Source organism: Actinia tenebrosa, unplaced genomic scaffold, assembly GCF_029948245.1.
Source record: "Actinia tenebrosa isolate PJP-AT-01 unplaced genomic scaffold, QUT_ActTen_1.0 PGA_scaffold10__47_contigs__length_13832649, whole genome shotgun sequence".
In the NCBI taxonomy this organism is placed as follows: Eukaryota; Metazoa; Cnidaria; class Anthozoa; order Actiniaria; family Actiniidae; genus Actinia; species Actinia tenebrosa.
In genome coordinates this window covers 2,620,083-2,637,596 of record NW_028292570.1, presented here as the reverse complement: position 1 = coordinate 2,637,596, position 17,514 = coordinate 2,620,083, and the positions used below count along the sequence as shown (strand labels likewise).

Below are 17,514 nucleotides of genomic sequence, written 5' to 3'. Positions count from 1 at the left end.
CTCCATTTCCCCTCCCTACACCCCCTCCCCACACAGAGCTAGGCCACACAGGCTTGCTTGTGACTGTAAATAGCAGCTAAAACTAGGCGTAAGCGGAACAGTTGTAAGGAAAAATCCTATCGAGTAAATCATTCTTCTCCACATCTGACGATTTTCATATCTGTTTCGTTATGCGCGAAAAGCATGAATTTGATAATAGATTCCTTTCTGCACGCACGCACGAGTAGCTTGCCTCGGATTAAGTCGCATTTGTATATAAGTAAGCGACGCTAATTTAAATTCAGTTCGTCGAGTTTCAGAGCAAGCTACCGGGTAAGTCAGATCGCTTAAACTTTATATATATTTTTCTACACAAGTAACGCTTTATTTTGCTTCGCATTTTTTAGATTTCGAACCAACTCGTATATAACTCGCGAAGAGAATTAGTTCTGAAACCGTAGCTTGTAACATTTCGTCAATAAACGAAACATTCGAAATCCGAGCTCACCAAGACGACTGGAACATGGCCGATGACGTTAAGAACCAAAGACGAGCAGCTAAAGGCAAGTTTACCAGAAAATTAAACGAAGTAAAGAAGGCTATCGACGAAGATTGTGGAGTAGAAATAGTCAAGAGAAATTATGACGAATTGGTTGAAACCTGGAAGACCGTTGAGTTAAAGCACGATGTTTATACCACATTCCTGACTGATGAAGAGGTAGAAGCCGGTGACACATGGATTCTGGAATTGCAAGATTTGTTCAGCGACGCTATGAAACGCCAGAATCAATACGAGAAGAAGAAAACGTCTACCGATAATGAAGCCAAGGAACAAGAAGAAAAGAAGCAAGCGGTTCTTAGAGAAGAAGAGAAATTTCAACGAATGTTAGATCAAGCGTATGTGAGAAGGAGTAGTGCCAAAGCAGTCTTTGGACAAGCTATAAATATTGTGAAATATTCGTCGCTTGCAGCCCTCAAGGTAGCCAAGAAAGAATTAGATGAAGCCTTTGCCGACTGCAAGAAAGCAAACAACGAGTATCTCAGCCTGCTACCCAGAGAAAGTGCCACTCTAGAAATCACGTGGATAGTCGCTATACAGAATATGTACAGTCAAGCTGCTGAGGAAGTTGAAACAAAGTTGACAGAAGAACTAAGTATTCAGGAGACAGCAAAGATGAATAATCTACGGTTGGAAAAAATAAAGATGCCGAGATTCGAAGGAGAATTAAGAGAATATCCGAGATTTAAAGCAGATTTCCAGAAACAAGTTATGACAAGTTTATCAACAGAAACCGCTCCATATACGCTAAGATCCTGTCTTGGCAAAGAACCTTTGGGCGTGGTTAAAAGCGTGGATGATGACATCCACCAAATATGGAAACGCCTAGACGAGAAATATGGTGACCCATCGAAAATCGCTGATGCTATCATAGATACCATACGCAAGGTAAGACCGATAAGAGATGGAGAGAGTAAGCGATTGATCGAATTTATTGATGTCGTGGAAGATGGCTTCAGAGACCTTAAGAGACTTGACCTTGAAGTCGAAATGACAACTACTAGTTCTGTTAGTATAATCGAGAAAAAACTGCCTGCCAGTGTGAGAAAAGAATGGGCTAAGATGGTGACGGATGATGACAGTAAAGTTGAAAGAGTTGACAAGTTCCCTAGTTTGTTGCAGTTTTTACTAAGCCAGAAGAGAGCGATAGAATACGACGCAGCTGAATTACGTACAAGCAACACTTCATACAAATCAGCAGCCCATCATGTAGTAGCTAAAGAACAAGATACTCGCCAACCAGGAGAGAGACAACAGCGTTATTCTGATGGAAAGATTTCCCAGAAGTGCTTGTTACATGACAACGCGGATCACTGGACAGATGAATGTCGTATTTACTTATCTAAGCCGTACAGCGAGAAGAAAGATCTAATAAAGACGAAAAAAGCATGCTGGTCATGTCTTAAGCCAGGACACTTGTTCCGAGACTGCAAGAGAAAAAAGAACTGTGGAGAAAGTGGTTGTACCAGACGACATCACAAGACACTTCACAATCCTGAAGAAAGTCAGAACAGTACTGAGGAACCTGTAAGTAACCAACACAGCAAAACACAAGATGAAGAGACACCAAAAGGTAAACGTGCCACGTCCTGTGACAGCTTAGCAGAAGAAACTTGCCTCCTACTTTTTCAAAAAATTCCAACACCTAAAGGAGACGTAAATGTCATGTGGGACAGTGGAGCATCATTATGTTTCATTACCAACGCCAAAGCTGAAGAACAAAGATTGCCAAGCAAGAACGCGCAATTGACTATCATCAAAGTTGGGGGTAAGACGGAGACGATCGACTCTAAAAGGTACAAACTTCATCTGATAGACAAGCAAAGATGTGTGGTAGAGATAGATGCATTCGGGATAGACAGAATCACATCGGACATCCATAGCATCGACGTCGAAGGAGCAGTACATTTATTCAAAGATATCAAGAGAGATGACATAGCAAGGCCTGAAGGATCTGTAGATGTTCTAATTGGTTACGAGTATGCTGCATTTCATCCAGAACCAGAGCAAAAGGTGGAACATTTGATGTTACTGAAAAACAAATTTGGACGATGTCTTGGAGGTAGACACCCACTTCTCAAGGAAGTCAAAGAGACGCGTAGCCAACACGTACTTGGAGGAGTTCATCATGTTAGTCAGGTAAAGCCCAAAGTAGACTTAGAAGATTTCTACAAGATCGAGAATCTTGGGATCGAGTGTACTCCTCGTTGTGGCGGCTGTAAATGTGGAAAGTGCCCTCCTGGATCGAAGGACTATACGCTAAAAGAAGAACGAGAACTGAAGTTAATTGAACAAAACTTGAAATTCAACAATGAAGAAAACACATGGACCGCAGATTACCCTTGGATAAGAAATCCAGCTGAATTACCAGATAACAGGAAAGCAGCAATGGGATTGTTGATGTCTACAGAGAAAAGATTAGTCAAGAATCCAGAACATGCTAAAGTCTATCAAGAGCAAATAGATGATATGATAAACAGAAATGTCGCCAGAAAGCTCACTGCAGAAGAGATGAGACATTACAAAGGACCAGTCCACTACATTTCGCATCACGAGGTTCTTCGTCCAGATTCCAAGTCCACCCCTGTACGAATAGTATTTAACAGTAGCGCTAACTACATGGGTCATGTTTTGAATGAGTATTGGGCCAAGGGACCTGACCTGCTTAATGATTTGCTTGGAGTTCTCGTCAGATTTAGAGAAAATGAAACAGCAATTACTGGAGACATCAAGAAAATGTACCACACAGTCAAGATTGGCATCAAAGATCAGAACACTCATCGATTCTTGTGGAGAAATATGGAGAAGGATAGAGAACCCGACACCTACGTTATTCAGAGAGTATCGTTTGGAGACAAACCCGCTGGTACAATAGCTACTGTAGCCTTGAGAAAAACCGCAGAGATGTCATCAACAGAGTATCCTCAAGCAGCAAAGACCATCACAAGCAATACCTATATGGATGACATCATTGACAGCGTCAAAAGCAAGGAAGAGGCTAAATCTCTAACAACAGACATAGAGACTCTCTTGAGGAAAGGAGGATTTCAAGTCAAGTATTGGACGTTCTCACGTGAATCTAATCAAGGTGACGATAAACCGCTTTTACAAGACGAAAGAAATTCAAGTTCAGAGAAAGTTCTTGGTGTGGTATGGAGTCCCGTCAAAGACCAGTTCTACTTTAAAGTGCGTCTAAATTTCTCCCCGAAGAAGAAGAAGTTAAGAACAGAACCCGATTTGAGTGTCAAGCAGATTCCTGAAAGAGTTCCAGAGCCGTTGACAAAGAGAATGATTTTGTCACAAGTTAACGGGATCTATGATCCCCTGGGACTTGCTGGTCCGTTTACTGTGAAAGCAAAGATGCAGATGAGAAGGCTATGGCTGAATGATCCAAAACTTGATTGGGATGATCCTATTCCAGATATGTTCCAAAGTGAATGGTTGCAAATCTTCAAGCACCTTTTTGGTATGGAGAAAATATCGTTCAACAGATGTATCAAGCCAAGTAATGCTGTTGGTGATCCTTCCCTAGTCATTTTCAGCGATGGATCTCAAGAAGCTTATGGTGCATGTGCCTACGCCAGATGGGAAATGCCAGAAAATACGTTTGAGAGTAATCTAATCATGTCGAAGAATCGCCTGACCCCAGTAAAGAAGATGTCAATTGATAGAATTGAATCGTGTGGAGCAGTTCTAAACAAGCGTCTAAAGGTCTTCATAGAGAAAGAATCAAGATACAACTTTGTGAAATTCTACCATCTTGTGGATTCGCAAATTGTGCAAGCTATGGTCCAGAAAGAATCATACGGATTCAATACGTTCGCTGGCACGCGCATAGGTGAAATTCAAGAAAAGACAAATCCCTCTGATTGGTATTGGATTGACGGAGAACTGAACATCGCAGACTGGTTAACACGTGGCAAGAAACCTGATGAACTAGATGTTGACAGTGCCTGGCAAAAGGGACCAGAATTCTTGGAGTTACCAGTAAGTGAATGGCCAATAACCCAGAAACCCACAAGCATAATTCTCCCAGAGACAGTTCAACCTGTTATGATGGCACAAAACATCCAATCAGATACGTTAGAAGTAAGAATCAACATCGAGCGATTCTCATCCTACATCAGATTGCTGAGAGTGACAGCAAGAGTACTGGCTATGTATCAAAAGGACGCAAGTCCAAAAAGCAAACCTAGTTTCAAGAATGCCACAAAACCTCTATCTTCTGAAGAGATCGAGAAAGCTGAACTGTTTTGGATAAGAAACGCACAAGTACAACTGAAACAGAACATGAACAACAAGAGCTCAAAACGCCTTTGTCCTACAACCAACAAGGATCATGGTATGATAACAGTTGGCGGACGAGTAGATAAATGGATGCAAATGAGCTACAATCAAAATGAAGTCATTCTCCTACCCTATGATCATCGTTTTTCTCGTCTTTATGTAACGTACGTACATAATCAAGGACATTATGGCGTCGCGACTACTGTTGCCAAAGTCAGAGCACGATTTTGGATTATTAATGCTCACAAGATGGCCAAGTCAATAAAGTTTCACTGCGTTACCTGCAAGAAATTGGAAAAGAAGACTGAGGAGCAAGCGATGAGCAAACTTCCAGTAGAAAGGTTAAAGCCTGCACCAGCCCACGAAGGAATGCAATGGAAATTTACTCCAGCTGATGCACCATGGTATAACGGTATATCAGAAGCTCTAATAAAGTCGGTCAAGAAAGCATTGACAGTTGCCATTGGAAACAACATGACATTTTCAGAGTTGCAGACAGTTTGTTATGAAGCTGCGAATTTGGTAAATGAAAGACCGATCGGAAGACTCCCAACACAACCAGATGATGGCAAGTACTTGTGTCCAAATGACCTTCTTTTAGGAAGATCGACCTCAAGAATTCCAAGTGGACCATTTAAAGAGACAGCCAATCCAAGATACCGCTTCGAATTTGTTCAAAGTATCGTGAATGCATTTTGGAAAAAATGGACTCAGAATTTCTTCCCAAGTCTGCTCGTTAGACAGAAGTGGCATACCGCCAGACGAGATGTCAAGGTTGGAGATATAGTGATGATACAAGACTCAAACTTGGTGAGAGGAAACTGGAAGCTTGGAAAGGTATCCAAGGCTGAATCAGATCAAGATGGAAAAGTTCGACGAGTGCAAGTACAGTACAAAGTACCCAAGCAAGGGGAGCCGCGGAAAACCTACCAAGGAAGAAACTACACCACTGTAGAGAGAGCAGTCCAAAAATTGGTAGTTCTGATTCCTGTAGAAGAAACTGAATAATGAAGAAAAGAAGGACACTAGAAAGACCTAGTTTGAACTTTAGATAAGAATTATTTATTGAATATGCATCTTGTTTAGTTAGAATTAAGTGTTTTTCCAAGAATTAAGGTTAAGATAAGATTCTTTATTTAGGCCGGGGGGGAGTGTTTCGTTATGCGCGAAAAGCATGAATTTGATAATAGATTCCTTTCTGCACGCACGCACGAGTAGCTTGCCTCGGATTAAGTCGCATTTGTATATAAGTAAGCGACGCTAATTTAAATTCAGTTCGTCGAGTTTCAGAGCAAGCTACCGGGTAAGTCAGATCGCTTAAACTTTATATATATTTTTCTACACAAGTAACGCTTTATTTTGCTTCGCATTTTTTAGATTTCGAACCAACTCGTATATAACTCGCGAAGAGAATTAGTTCTGAAACCGTAGCTTGTAACATTTCGTCAATAAACGAAACAATATCTTTCATTTTATGACCGATTTGACTAGTGCAAAGCATTGTGGGGTGGAAATTGATTTTTTCAAATGAAATCCCACAATCATTTGCACTCCTTGACTTTTTAAAATTAAAGAAATAGTTAATCGATAAAACTTTGACTTAAATTTTTCTTTTCACTGAGTACATTTTAGCAACATTTGTAATTAGATTAAATGTTATTGAGTTTAAGTTGTATTTAGTCAAACTGCTTCCTCTTCTATATATCCGAAGTTGGTTTTGGATTCCCTGTAGCGTGGATTGATCATAGATGTTCTCGGATTCGCTGGAAAGTCCTTTCTCGATCAGTTCCTCCGGAATAGGCAAATTTGGAAATTGAAAAAATCGTTTTCTTTGCGGTTTTATTTTTCTTCCGATTTTATTTCCCATCTTTTTTCCCATTCATTCATTAAGTTTCGCTTTAGGAGTAATATAAGTACAGTGTCGTACCATTAGTAATCTTATACGCTTTGAGTGTAAACTTCGTGTTCTTATACTCGGCCTTGCTGTCCGGGTTGTACAACATCAGCGACATTGAACGACTCTTACAAGGGTAGCTTTCCTTATGAGACGCCATTTTCCTTGAACGATGAAAAATGTAACACAGCTGATCTATAAGGTACCCTATAGTGTCAGTATCCTGGACACCTAGCGTAACATGTTCCCTTGGTACCCAGTACTCCTTGGTCTCTGAACTGGCATGGATTATGATCCGTCCTGTTACGTTAGAAGAGAAAATATTAGATGTCAAAGTGACAATGTTGGGGGGCAGCTGTCCCAAGGGGGCCCGACCCTCCATCTTCACTCTGTAGAAAACAAAAAAATCTATGTAGTCACGTGATAAGTTCGACTTACCGATGTTCTGAAAACGGGGTTAGCCCCCCAGTCAAAATCCTGGCTATGCCCCTGCTTATTAAAGTTGTAATGGTTAACTTAGTAGGCACGAGGCCCGAAAAATGAAAAACACTTCGAGTCTAACTTAATTGTTCTGTAAAATGGAGAGTTCTTTAAAAGCATACCAAATGATTCTTTAAAAATTTTATAAAGAAAAAAGAAACGGAAGGGGGGGGGGGGGGGGGGGGGCGGGGAATTAACGAGTGATACCTAAAAGGATTCATAAAACCGACTAGCTCTCCAAAATCATCCCAAAATACCAATAAACAATAAACCCACCTGCATCCACCTGTGCAATGTTAACCGCTCCAACGATACCACAAACCATAACCAAACAAAAAAATACCCTCATCTCGTCTTTTACACATCCAGTCAACATCTAAGACCAGTTATTAGAGTCTTTTCACATAGTTTTACCATCATTTCTAGGCCATTCTCGATAATCCAAGCCAAGTGATTGTTTTGTGGTTGTGAAACCGGAAGTAAATGGTTTTTGTGGCTTTGACTGTGGAATTGGCTTGAATTGATTGATTGTCGTCTTTCGCCTTGATCTTGCGCAAATATATCTGAAAACGAAGAATACAGATTCATAAACTCATTGAGACGATTTTGTGATCTAAAAATACAAGAAATCTGAAGTCATTTCAAAATATAGTAAACAATTAGCGATGAACGTCATGTCAGTTTTACCTGTAATACAATTGACAGCGAATGTAATAAATTGATCTTGGATACGCGTGGAGTTTTCATGCATGAAGTATCCAAGGTTCATGGGATTTTGAAGTGGCAATAGAGCGTTTTCTCAAGGTTGCGAGCGCATCCACCTTGACGGGCCACAAAACTGAAAAATGCAAATTTAGTAAAATTGAGAAGACAGTTTTATATTTAAAGAGCGAGAATAATCGAGTTTTTGAATACTTATCGTAAAAAAATCCATAGCGATGTATGATAATACTCGTGTTCTGGTATCGTGTCCCGTCAAGTTCCTTAAATTTGGATGCGCACGCAACCTTGAGAGAATGCGCAATTTTTTGGAAAATTAAACATGTTACCCATGAGCCTTTGCCCTTGCAAGCGCCGAACGAATTAAAGTAGAATCTAGAATTACTGTAGTGTGCACAACTACTTTAGGCTGTTATACTGAATACTGCATGAACATTTTAAGATTCTTCCTTCCTTCCTTCCCTCCCTCCCTCCCTCCCTCCCTCCCTCCCTCCCTCCCTCCCTCCCTTCCTTCCTTCCTGCAATCTTTTGTTTTAATTAAAATATTTCAACTAGAAATACCATTTTTGCAGAAAAGAATGAAATTTAAAAAAAATTCGATTCATATGACCTTTCAGTAATAACTTCCAGTCAGTCAATCAGTCAGTCAGTCAGGTCTAGGATTTGGAGTCTCGACTCGGTCTCCTCTCTTCTCTCCTCTCCCCTCCTCCATCCCCAAACGTCCCTGTGCTACACCCGTTGCGCCTTGAATTTCACCCGCTTTTACGAGTGGTCTTTTCGTCTTGCGTGAGCTACAACGACAACCTACAACGCACGACGGCTCATTATAAATACCAATGACTTAAACCAAAAACTATTCATATATACCTATATTACATTTCATCAATATTTACGAAGGAGACCGCAGAGAAGAGAACCTTCTAGAACACCCCTTTTCCATCTACAAAAAAATACATTTTACTAATCCAGTTTGCGCTCTAATAGAGCATAATTACAAAATTTAAAGTTTCAAGGATTTAATCTAGACGCGAAGTGTTTGAGTCAATATAAGTTTCATTGACTAATTCAATCAATAATTTGTTATCTCCAGATCTTAAGAATTATTCATTCAATCATTTTCATTTTGTTCCAGCCGTCAATTTTTATTTTACGTACTTGGCACTTGAAAGGTTTTCTTTGGTCACGTGATGTCTGTTACGAATTAATCAGCACTTTATAGGGTTTCTATTTACCAATGAAATTTTAAAAGTTTCTTGGCCTTTTTTAAGAACAAAGAGCAGTAAAATTACTCTTATTAGTTCGAATGCATATTCATTCATTCGTTCGTTCGTACAGGCGTCAATTATTGATCTGCTGTGTATATAGTACTTGAAAGGTTTTCCTTGGTAACGCGTTGTCTACTAGCTACGAATTAATCAGCACTTTACAGGGTTCTTACTTTCAAATGGAATGTTTCGCCTTTTTTTCATAGAAATATATAATGCAAAGCCAAGGAAAAGTAAACGGTTATAAAAAGAGATTTCTCTGATATAGAACTTTAAAACTTTAATTAATTCATTAAATCAGTTCCTTCCGTGCCCAGTTTCCTTCCTTTCTTCCTTTCTTCCTTTCTTCCTTTCTTCCTTCTTTCTTTCTTCCTTTCTTCCTTTCTTCCTTTCTTCCTTTCTTCCTTTCTCCCTTTCTCCCTTTCTTCCTTTCTCCCTTTCTTCCTTTCTTCCTTTCTTCCTTTCTCCCTTTCTCCCTTTCTTCCTTTCTCCCTTTCTCCCTTTCTTCCTTTCTTCCTTTCTTCCTTTCTTCCTTTCTTCCTTTCTTCTTTCTTTCTTTCTGCTGACAAAATCGATTTCAAGTTGTTTTCAACAATCGAATAGAAGCTGAATAGGTCAAACCCCAGCCAGAACACCTTGGTATTTTGACTGCATGTGTTCTCATTTATCCAGTCATGATCCCGGTATACATCAATGCCTAATCAAGGTTGTGAAGATACAGCTTCACCGAATAGAATCAACGAATGTTTAGATATTTTTGTGGTTTTTAAGAATGCAGACTCGCGACAACACGTGGTGATGAATGTACACACGTCATGCCTAAAAATGTAACAGTTTTTTGAGAGAGAGAAATGCACGGCTTTGATTTTTGATAACATTAATTAGGTTGCGCTTCTGTATTTTCCTTTCCTTTTCTTTTCTTTTTTTCTCATCTTCTTCATTTTCCCCCCTTTAATGCAGATTACGTACCTCAACAACTATTTCAAAAAATACGAATCGTATTCTTAAATATACTACTTCTACTGGTAGTGTATAGCGCAGATCTGATTTAAGAAAAATATTCTATATAAAACGAATGTATATTGGCTAAAACAGGTTAAACATGTCGTCTTAGCTGGTTTCAGTGGCTTGTAGAAAGACTCTTGTTATGATTTACTGCCAATGCATGACTCAAGCTGCAAGTCACTGACCACAGTACTATATTCAGCATGGTTATAAATAGTTTTGTATTTTTGAGTGTTTCGTTTGATTTATTTATAATCACATGTTGTTTACTATTAATGTATTTAGTCTTATTGCTATAATCGTTTTAGTTTTCTTTTTTGTTGTTTCTGTACGGTTGCCGTTTTATTTATATTCTCATTTCGAGTAAATCATGATTTACATTTTATGTTTCGAAGTAGTATATATATATATATATATATATATATATATATATATATATATATATGATAAATTTTTTTTTAAATCAAAGGCAAAAGATTTTTTTTCTTAAAATAAGGTAGTCCGTGGTAATACTTAGTTTGTGTAGTTGCTTTTCACTCTTTTTTATCTGATGCAAAAATATTCTCTTAAATATACATTAAAGAATAAATTCAGTTACAACGTTAGATAAAGTTTTAAAAAAAGATTAGAAATTATATATTTTTTGTTAAAATAAGATTTATATTTTTCAGTCCACTTATCCACTCTACCGTCTTTTTTTCAAAACCTTCATCTGTTCATGGTTGTTGTTGCAAAGTCTTTCTACACATTTCTATTTTTCCCCAAAGCTTTTCCCCCATTAATCATTTGCTATTTTTACATTAACCTGCATAATTTCGAGACAAACCACATTCAGAACCAGTCTATTTATCATTAATCTTCTTTGTTTTTCTTTGAAAAACATGTATTTCTGTATTGAGTCTTATTGCTATAGAAACACTGTTTCCCAGTCGGCTATTTTTAACTCTTCCGTATATTGTTCGAAATACGTCATTGTCGAGTGAAATAAAACCCTCGCGTCGCCGCCTGCCTTTATCTATATTTCCATTTCTATTTTTGGAAGATTTTGATTCAAATTTCGAACTAACACTTAACACTTGGCTTTACAAAAGCGCTCCTTTGAATTCTGTTTAGTTTAAACAAAGAAATATTTGAATGAAACCTAGCTTTAAACGATAAAATTAGCTTCGTAAAGCGAAGATATATGGAGAATCCTTGAAGTTTATAAATCAAACTATAGAAGATTTTCTCCATTTTCTCTTCCACCCTAACAACCGAAAATTCAATCGCTGAATGAAAATTTATTATTCTTATTCTGATTAAAATATAAATGATGGATTTGAAATTATGAATATGAAAGAAGAGATCGAAAAACGCATCAAACGCTTGGCAAAAACTACGCTCGCTCGTCTGGAGTCCAAAGACGGAAGCTTACTAAGTAATTTTTCTTCAAACTATTTATATCATTTCTTTGTAAAGCTCGTTTGATTGGTAGTTTGATGCAAATATTCCTACAAATGATTGTATTTGTGGTGAGGGAATGATTGACTGGGAGCCATTCAAATGTATTGTTGTTTTTTTGAGACTCTCTGCACCTGCACGTCCTGGTCTGCTCTGATTGGTCAATTTGTACAATATTTTCTAATTGCTAGGAAAAAAATTCTACTTCAATATTCAATCAATATGGCGGATAGATGAGCGAGTAGAGAGACTGAGAGAGAGAGTTTATGGCACGTATTACTCCGCATCATGGCTGAATCGAGTGGATCTGCTTACGGAGTTTATTCCTCCTCAAACGGAAGCACGAGATCTGGCAGAGGCAGATTGCCAGAAGATCGAGATGAACTTATTCAACAGATTCGTCGTTTTAGCAGTGTTTCTCAAGAAGACTTTGATCAAATGCGACTCGCAGAGAAGGAAGACGATTTTTTTGCGTTGAGGAAAGCTACAGATATTACAGATCCTGACACTAAAGGAGATCCTTGCCCTCCTCTACCGATCAAGCTTATACACGGTTCGTTTCGACATATCCTTGGGGTTAGGGAAGCGTGTTCCAAACAAGGCACTTTTCTTCAGAGAACAATTGAGCTAAAACGAAAGCCCGGCGAATCTCTTGGATTTTACATACGTCAAGGCGATGGATGGGAGAGAGAAGACGGGATTTTTGTTTCACGAGTTGTGTTGGGGACCGACGTGGATGTATTTGAATTGCTTCGCGTTGGCGACGAGATCGTGAAAGTAAATAAAGTTGACGTTCGAGCAATGAGCATAGAGGATGTGAGTGCCCTAATGCAAATGACTCGTAGGCTTATTTTAACAGTGAAAGTTCTTACACCAATCTCGTCTCGAAAACTTGCCTTAAAGGATGGTTCTAGCATACGATCTGCAGCTAGTAGTAAAACTTCAAGGTCTGATTCTTTAGCTTCGTCGACTTCTGGGAGATTTCCTGATAGGAGAAATCCTCAAGATCGAAGGACAGGTTCTTCTGCAAGACTGGGACCTGAGCCCATGAATCATTACAAAGTCGCGAACCTCGTTATAGGAAGAAATAAAGATGCGATTCATTCTGGGCAGCATATGCCTGCACCTGGAATGAGTCCTGGATCAGCGCCACAAAAAAGTTCTTCTCGACGCGGCACAAAATCTCCTGTCATAGGAAAGAGAGCGTTATCTCCAATACGAGAGTCATCAACAGATTTGCATTCGAATTTAGACGAAAGAAGCCAGGGTAGAACGAGCAGAGCTGCAAGTGTCGTGAGTTGGTCTGATCAATTTTACGAATCTGGCTCTTCCACGAGTCCCGTTAAATACCGACCGAATACCGATAGAAAACGATCCGAAGCATCAGGATCAAGGCCAAGATGAAACCGAATCTCACTTAAATATGCACAGAAATTTTTGGATTCATCTTCAAATTAGTGAATCGAATGTTGAAATTTGAGATATGAACACATTGGAATTGAGGTCTAGATTTGCAAAGTTTGTACGTATTGAAATAGCTATGGATTGATTGATTCTACGCTTGTATAGTGTGATTGCTATTTGGAGGGATTTGGCGTGTATTGACCAAGTATTTTCGATAAAGGAAGATACCTTGAGAACCACTAAAAGTCTAATGTTTAGGCGTATTTGTGGAATTATGCAGATGTTTTTAGTGCTACTCGATCCTATTGATCCTTGGAAAAACGAATGTTATGACATGGCAGCTATATACAGAGAAAACTTGGATTTTATGCCAGAAAGGAGACTTAAATCTTTTAGTAAATGAATGGATGGATGAAAAATATGCTGACAATATAAAGAGATAAGCTCATACGATGGTCTGTAGACACTTCATTTGAATAATAATGCAAAATTGTTGAAGAAAGCTAAAACTGCTTGAACTAGTCGAGATAGCTTTGATAACTGAGCCCAAAATTTTACGAACATTTTCCTCTGTAAAAGAATACTGACTTATATGGTAATTGTAATTCATGTCCACTTGATAGCCGTTATTCACATTCGTCCTATCACGGTTTTAGTCATCAATTTGTACAGAGGATCAATTCAAACAGTTGGAAGAGTTTTACAAATTTGTGAATGCATTATTTGTTTTGTTTTTCTTTTCTAATTGAAAATTGTATGTTTTTGACCAAATAACCTCTTTATGCATCGATGTAATGTGAAAAGAGCCAATTTTGTTGTAAAAAAGTCCAAAAAATATAACATCCAGTAAAAGCATTACCTCAATGGTAATATAGATTTACAGCAGTTGAAAGCGTTTACGTCATTTTCTCGTTCAAAATGAAATTACTTAGGGTCTACAGACTCAAGGTTTGCGGCCAGAAACGCCTTACTCGGTTACTTTAGTCCAAAATAATAAGCTAAACTTTCGTATTTACGTTTATGACATAACAAAGATTTCTCGGTTTTCAGTTTACTGTGGTGAAGTCGACCAGAGACTATTTTTCTGTATCACAGTATGATTATTTTTGTTATTTTTCTCACGAGGTTGTCATTCTTTTTCATATTTGCTCAGTAAGTTCCCCAAACTTCTTTTAACGCTGTAAAAGGAATGACCAAAGCACAGTCTAATAATTCCTAAGGTTTTAAGCCATTCATGAAGCACGAAGAAAATGCTTCCAATTTTTGGGCAAGTCGCATCGACAGGTCGCTCTCAATCGAACTACGTATCAATAATTAATTACAAACGCTGAGCCAGTTTGATCTTCCCCGAATTTGGCGAAAGCGTTTATTTCCTAAATAAGTTCTACAAACATTCTTTAAATACACAGTGTTTCAGAAATCTGCCTCAATAATGTACAATTTTTCGCCGTTTGATTCAAATCCAACAAAAAAGTATGAAAATACTTCGGTACGTTTGTCTTGAATTGGGTCTCTGATCGACCGTAAATGCTTCTTAACCACAGTATTTTTGTAGAAACGATCGTTGATAAAGAATCCACGGGGGTAGACACGGGGAGATAGTCACCAAAGGTGGTGCAGTACACAGCAGTGTTGCCATGGCAACATAACAGACCAATTTTACGTGCCGCGTTCGCCAAACTCACCGTTTTTGGCGCTTCTTCATTAAACCATTTGTCATACTCTGGTTATAGCTTCAAAATCACCAACCTCCAGTTTAATTTTGATTGTATTTTCGCTTTATTTTTTTCGTATTCGGAAAGGTTTTAGAATTGGAAAGCGAAAATCAGTGTTTAATAATTTAGTAGCTTTAGAAGCAGATAAGATCTGCATAACGAGAAAGAGTGGGTTATCTCGAACCGACATGACATTTCCAACCTCCATTTAAAATGACCAAATCGTTGAGCCCAGCAAGGTTTGACTGGCGAGGAGGTTCTTTTAACATTCCATGGAATTCCTCATTTTTAATAATTAATCCCACCTCCGAGATGTAGTTTGAAATTATCAAATGTTTGTATTAAGATAAAAGATTATTTTTCTTTTTCTACTGTGTAGGATTCTTTCATTTATTTAAATTCATAAATGGCTTGGGTAATTTTATTCCTATATTTGATGCAATTGTAACTCACAGACGCAATAATATCTTTAATTTATCACTCTGCTCTCATCTTATAAAAAAATAAAATCCCTAGTTAAAATTTAGCCGAAACGTCATGTTTTTTAAATATTCTACGCGTTTTATCCGTAATCTTACATTTAATTAAAACTAGTTGAATATCTCATTTTTAGTTTTTGATCAGGGCTAAAAATGCCTTAATTTTGAAGTGAAATCGTACTGAACTATAAAGTATTTCAAACTGATGCTGAATGACAATAATTTCTTATATAATTTAGCGACGCTTCCAGCAACAATGGATTAACTCATTTGAATAACAAAAGTTTTGAATAAACTGATTGAAATACTGCGAAGCTTGAAAGAAAGAAATTTTTCTGCATTTGAATATTAATTTTTTTTACGTTATATTTATTTATTTTGCTATTTTATTGTTAATAAGAGTAAATGTTAAGACTTTACTGTCGTTCTACTCGTGAACACTCGAGTTTGTCAACCAATCAGATTACGAATCGAAAACAATGGAGTTCGAGTTACATGTGTTGAAAGTCTATAAAAGCTATTCAAGGAGATAAAATGATGAAAGAGAAAGAAAAAAATAAAAGTATATTAACACAAATAAAAACAATCTCCAATGTTCACGGTTAGAGTAAGAACGACAGTAATGTTTTTAAAATATTTCTACATATTTTTCCTCATTTATGCACATATTTCATCACACCAGTTAAATTCTGACTGAATCTGAAAAGGTTTTATGTATGAAAAAGTTTTATATATAAAGAATTATTGAAATATTTTTATTGAAAAGAACAATTTTAATCTAACTCCTCAGGTACGCAATACATTTCTTTATTTTATTTTCGTTGACACATAAACACTGTAGCTGTTTGACTGCAGCTAATTTGCTAATTACAAAATAAACCCAAAAAATTACAGAAAAACTTACAAAACAAATGCCTTAAAAAGCCCATCAACAAAAACTCCACCACACTAATCAAAACAATCAATTCACTACGACGAAACAGTCGAACAACCCCCCAGACCATACCAACCCCACCAGTCCACACCAACCCACCAACCCATACCAACCCCACCAGTCCACACCAACCCACCAACCCATACCAACCCATAACCCATACCAACCCACCAACCCACCAACCCACCAACCCACCAACCCACCAACCCACCAACCCACCAACCCACCAACCCACCAACCCACCAACCCATACCAGCCCACCAACCCATACCAGCCCACCAACCCATACCAGCCCACCAACCCATACCAACCCACCAACCCATACCAACCCACCAACCCATACCAGCCCACCAACCCACCAGTCCACACTAACCCACAAGCCCATACCAACCTACCAACTCATACCAACCCACCAGTCCACACCAACCCACAAGCCCATACCAATCCACCAGCCCATACCAACCCACCAACCCATACCAACCCATACCTACCCACCAACCCATACCAAACTCACGAACCCATAGCAACCCATGCTACCAACCAACCAACATACCAACCCACCAGTCCACACCAACCCACAAGCCCATACCAATCCACCAGCCCATACCAACCCACCAACCCATACCAACCCATACCTACCCACCAACCCATACCAAACTCACGAACCCATAGCAACCCATGCTACCAACCAACCAACATACCAACACACCAACCCACCAACCCACCAACACACCAACCCACCAACTAATCAACCGATTCATCCAATCTACTAAACAACAAGCAAACAAATCACTCAAGAAAACAACGAAAACTATGCATTCCGTTAAAGAACCAAACTTTCAAACATCCTACTAATCAAGCATACAAGTATAATACAAGCATACAAACATACAAGCACGCACGTATACATGAGCACACAAGCACACCAGCACACAAGCACACAAGCACACAAGCACACAAGCACACAAGCACACAAGCACACAAGCACACAAGCACACAAGCACACAAGCACACAAGCACACCAGCACACCAGCACACCAGCACACCAGCACACCAGCACACCAGCACACCAGCACACAAGCACACCAGCACACCAGCACACCAGCACACCAGCACACCAGCACACCAGCACACCAGCACACCAGCACACCAGCACACCAGCACACCAGCACACCAGCACACCAGCACACCAGCACACCAGCACACCAGCACACCAGCACACCAGCACACCAGCACACCAGCACACCAGCACACCAGCACACCAGCACACCAGCACACCAGCACACCAGCACACCAGCACATAAACATACAAGCATACTCTTATACAAGAAACATCCAACAACTCATCAACCC

General features: G+C 38.8%; 3 protein-coding genes across 4 annotated transcripts; 2 read left to right on the top strand and 1 right to left on the bottom strand.

Moving 5' to 3' along the window:
- Positions 1 to 502: 502 nt before the first annotated feature.
- LOC148912776 (uncharacterized) lies at positions 503 to 5,833 on the top strand. Its single transcript, XM_089026291.1, has one exon. The coding sequence runs from the start codon at positions 503 to 505 to the stop codon at positions 5,831 to 5,833; it is 5,331 nt and encodes a 1,776-aa protein (XP_088882417.1).
- A 31-nt stretch (positions 5,834 to 5,864) lies between these two features.
- LOC148912775 (uncharacterized) lies at positions 5,865 to 8,202 on the bottom strand. 2 transcript variants are annotated; one of them, XM_089026511.1, is made up of 3 exons: positions 7,887 to 8,200; positions 7,476 to 7,762; positions 5,865 to 7,019 (listed from the first exon to the last, which is right to left on the bottom strand). In XM_089026511.1, exons 2-3 carry the CDS (start codon positions 7,573 to 7,575, stop codon positions 6,724 to 6,726), a joined length of 396 nt encoding a protein of 131 aa, XP_088882637.1. In that variant the 5' UTR covers positions 7,576 to 7,762; positions 7,887 to 8,200; the 3' UTR covers positions 5,865 to 6,723. The 2 variants fall into 2 exon arrangements, with proteins under 2 accessions (XP_088882637.1, XP_088882638.1); XM_089026512.1 differs by having other exon boundaries at positions 6,886 to 7,019; positions 7,614 to 7,762; positions 7,887 to 8,202.
- A 3,651-nt stretch (positions 8,203 to 11,853) lies between these two features.
- LOC116288608 (uncharacterized) lies at positions 11,854 to 13,918 on the top strand. Its single transcript, XM_031695419.1, has one exon. It carries the CDS (start codon positions 11,918 to 11,920, stop codon positions 13,031 to 13,033), a length of 1,116 nt encoding a protein of 371 aa, XP_031551279.1. The 5' UTR covers positions 11,854 to 11,917; the 3' UTR covers positions 13,034 to 13,918.
- The last annotated feature ends 3,596 nt before the right edge of the window (positions 13,919 to 17,514 follow it).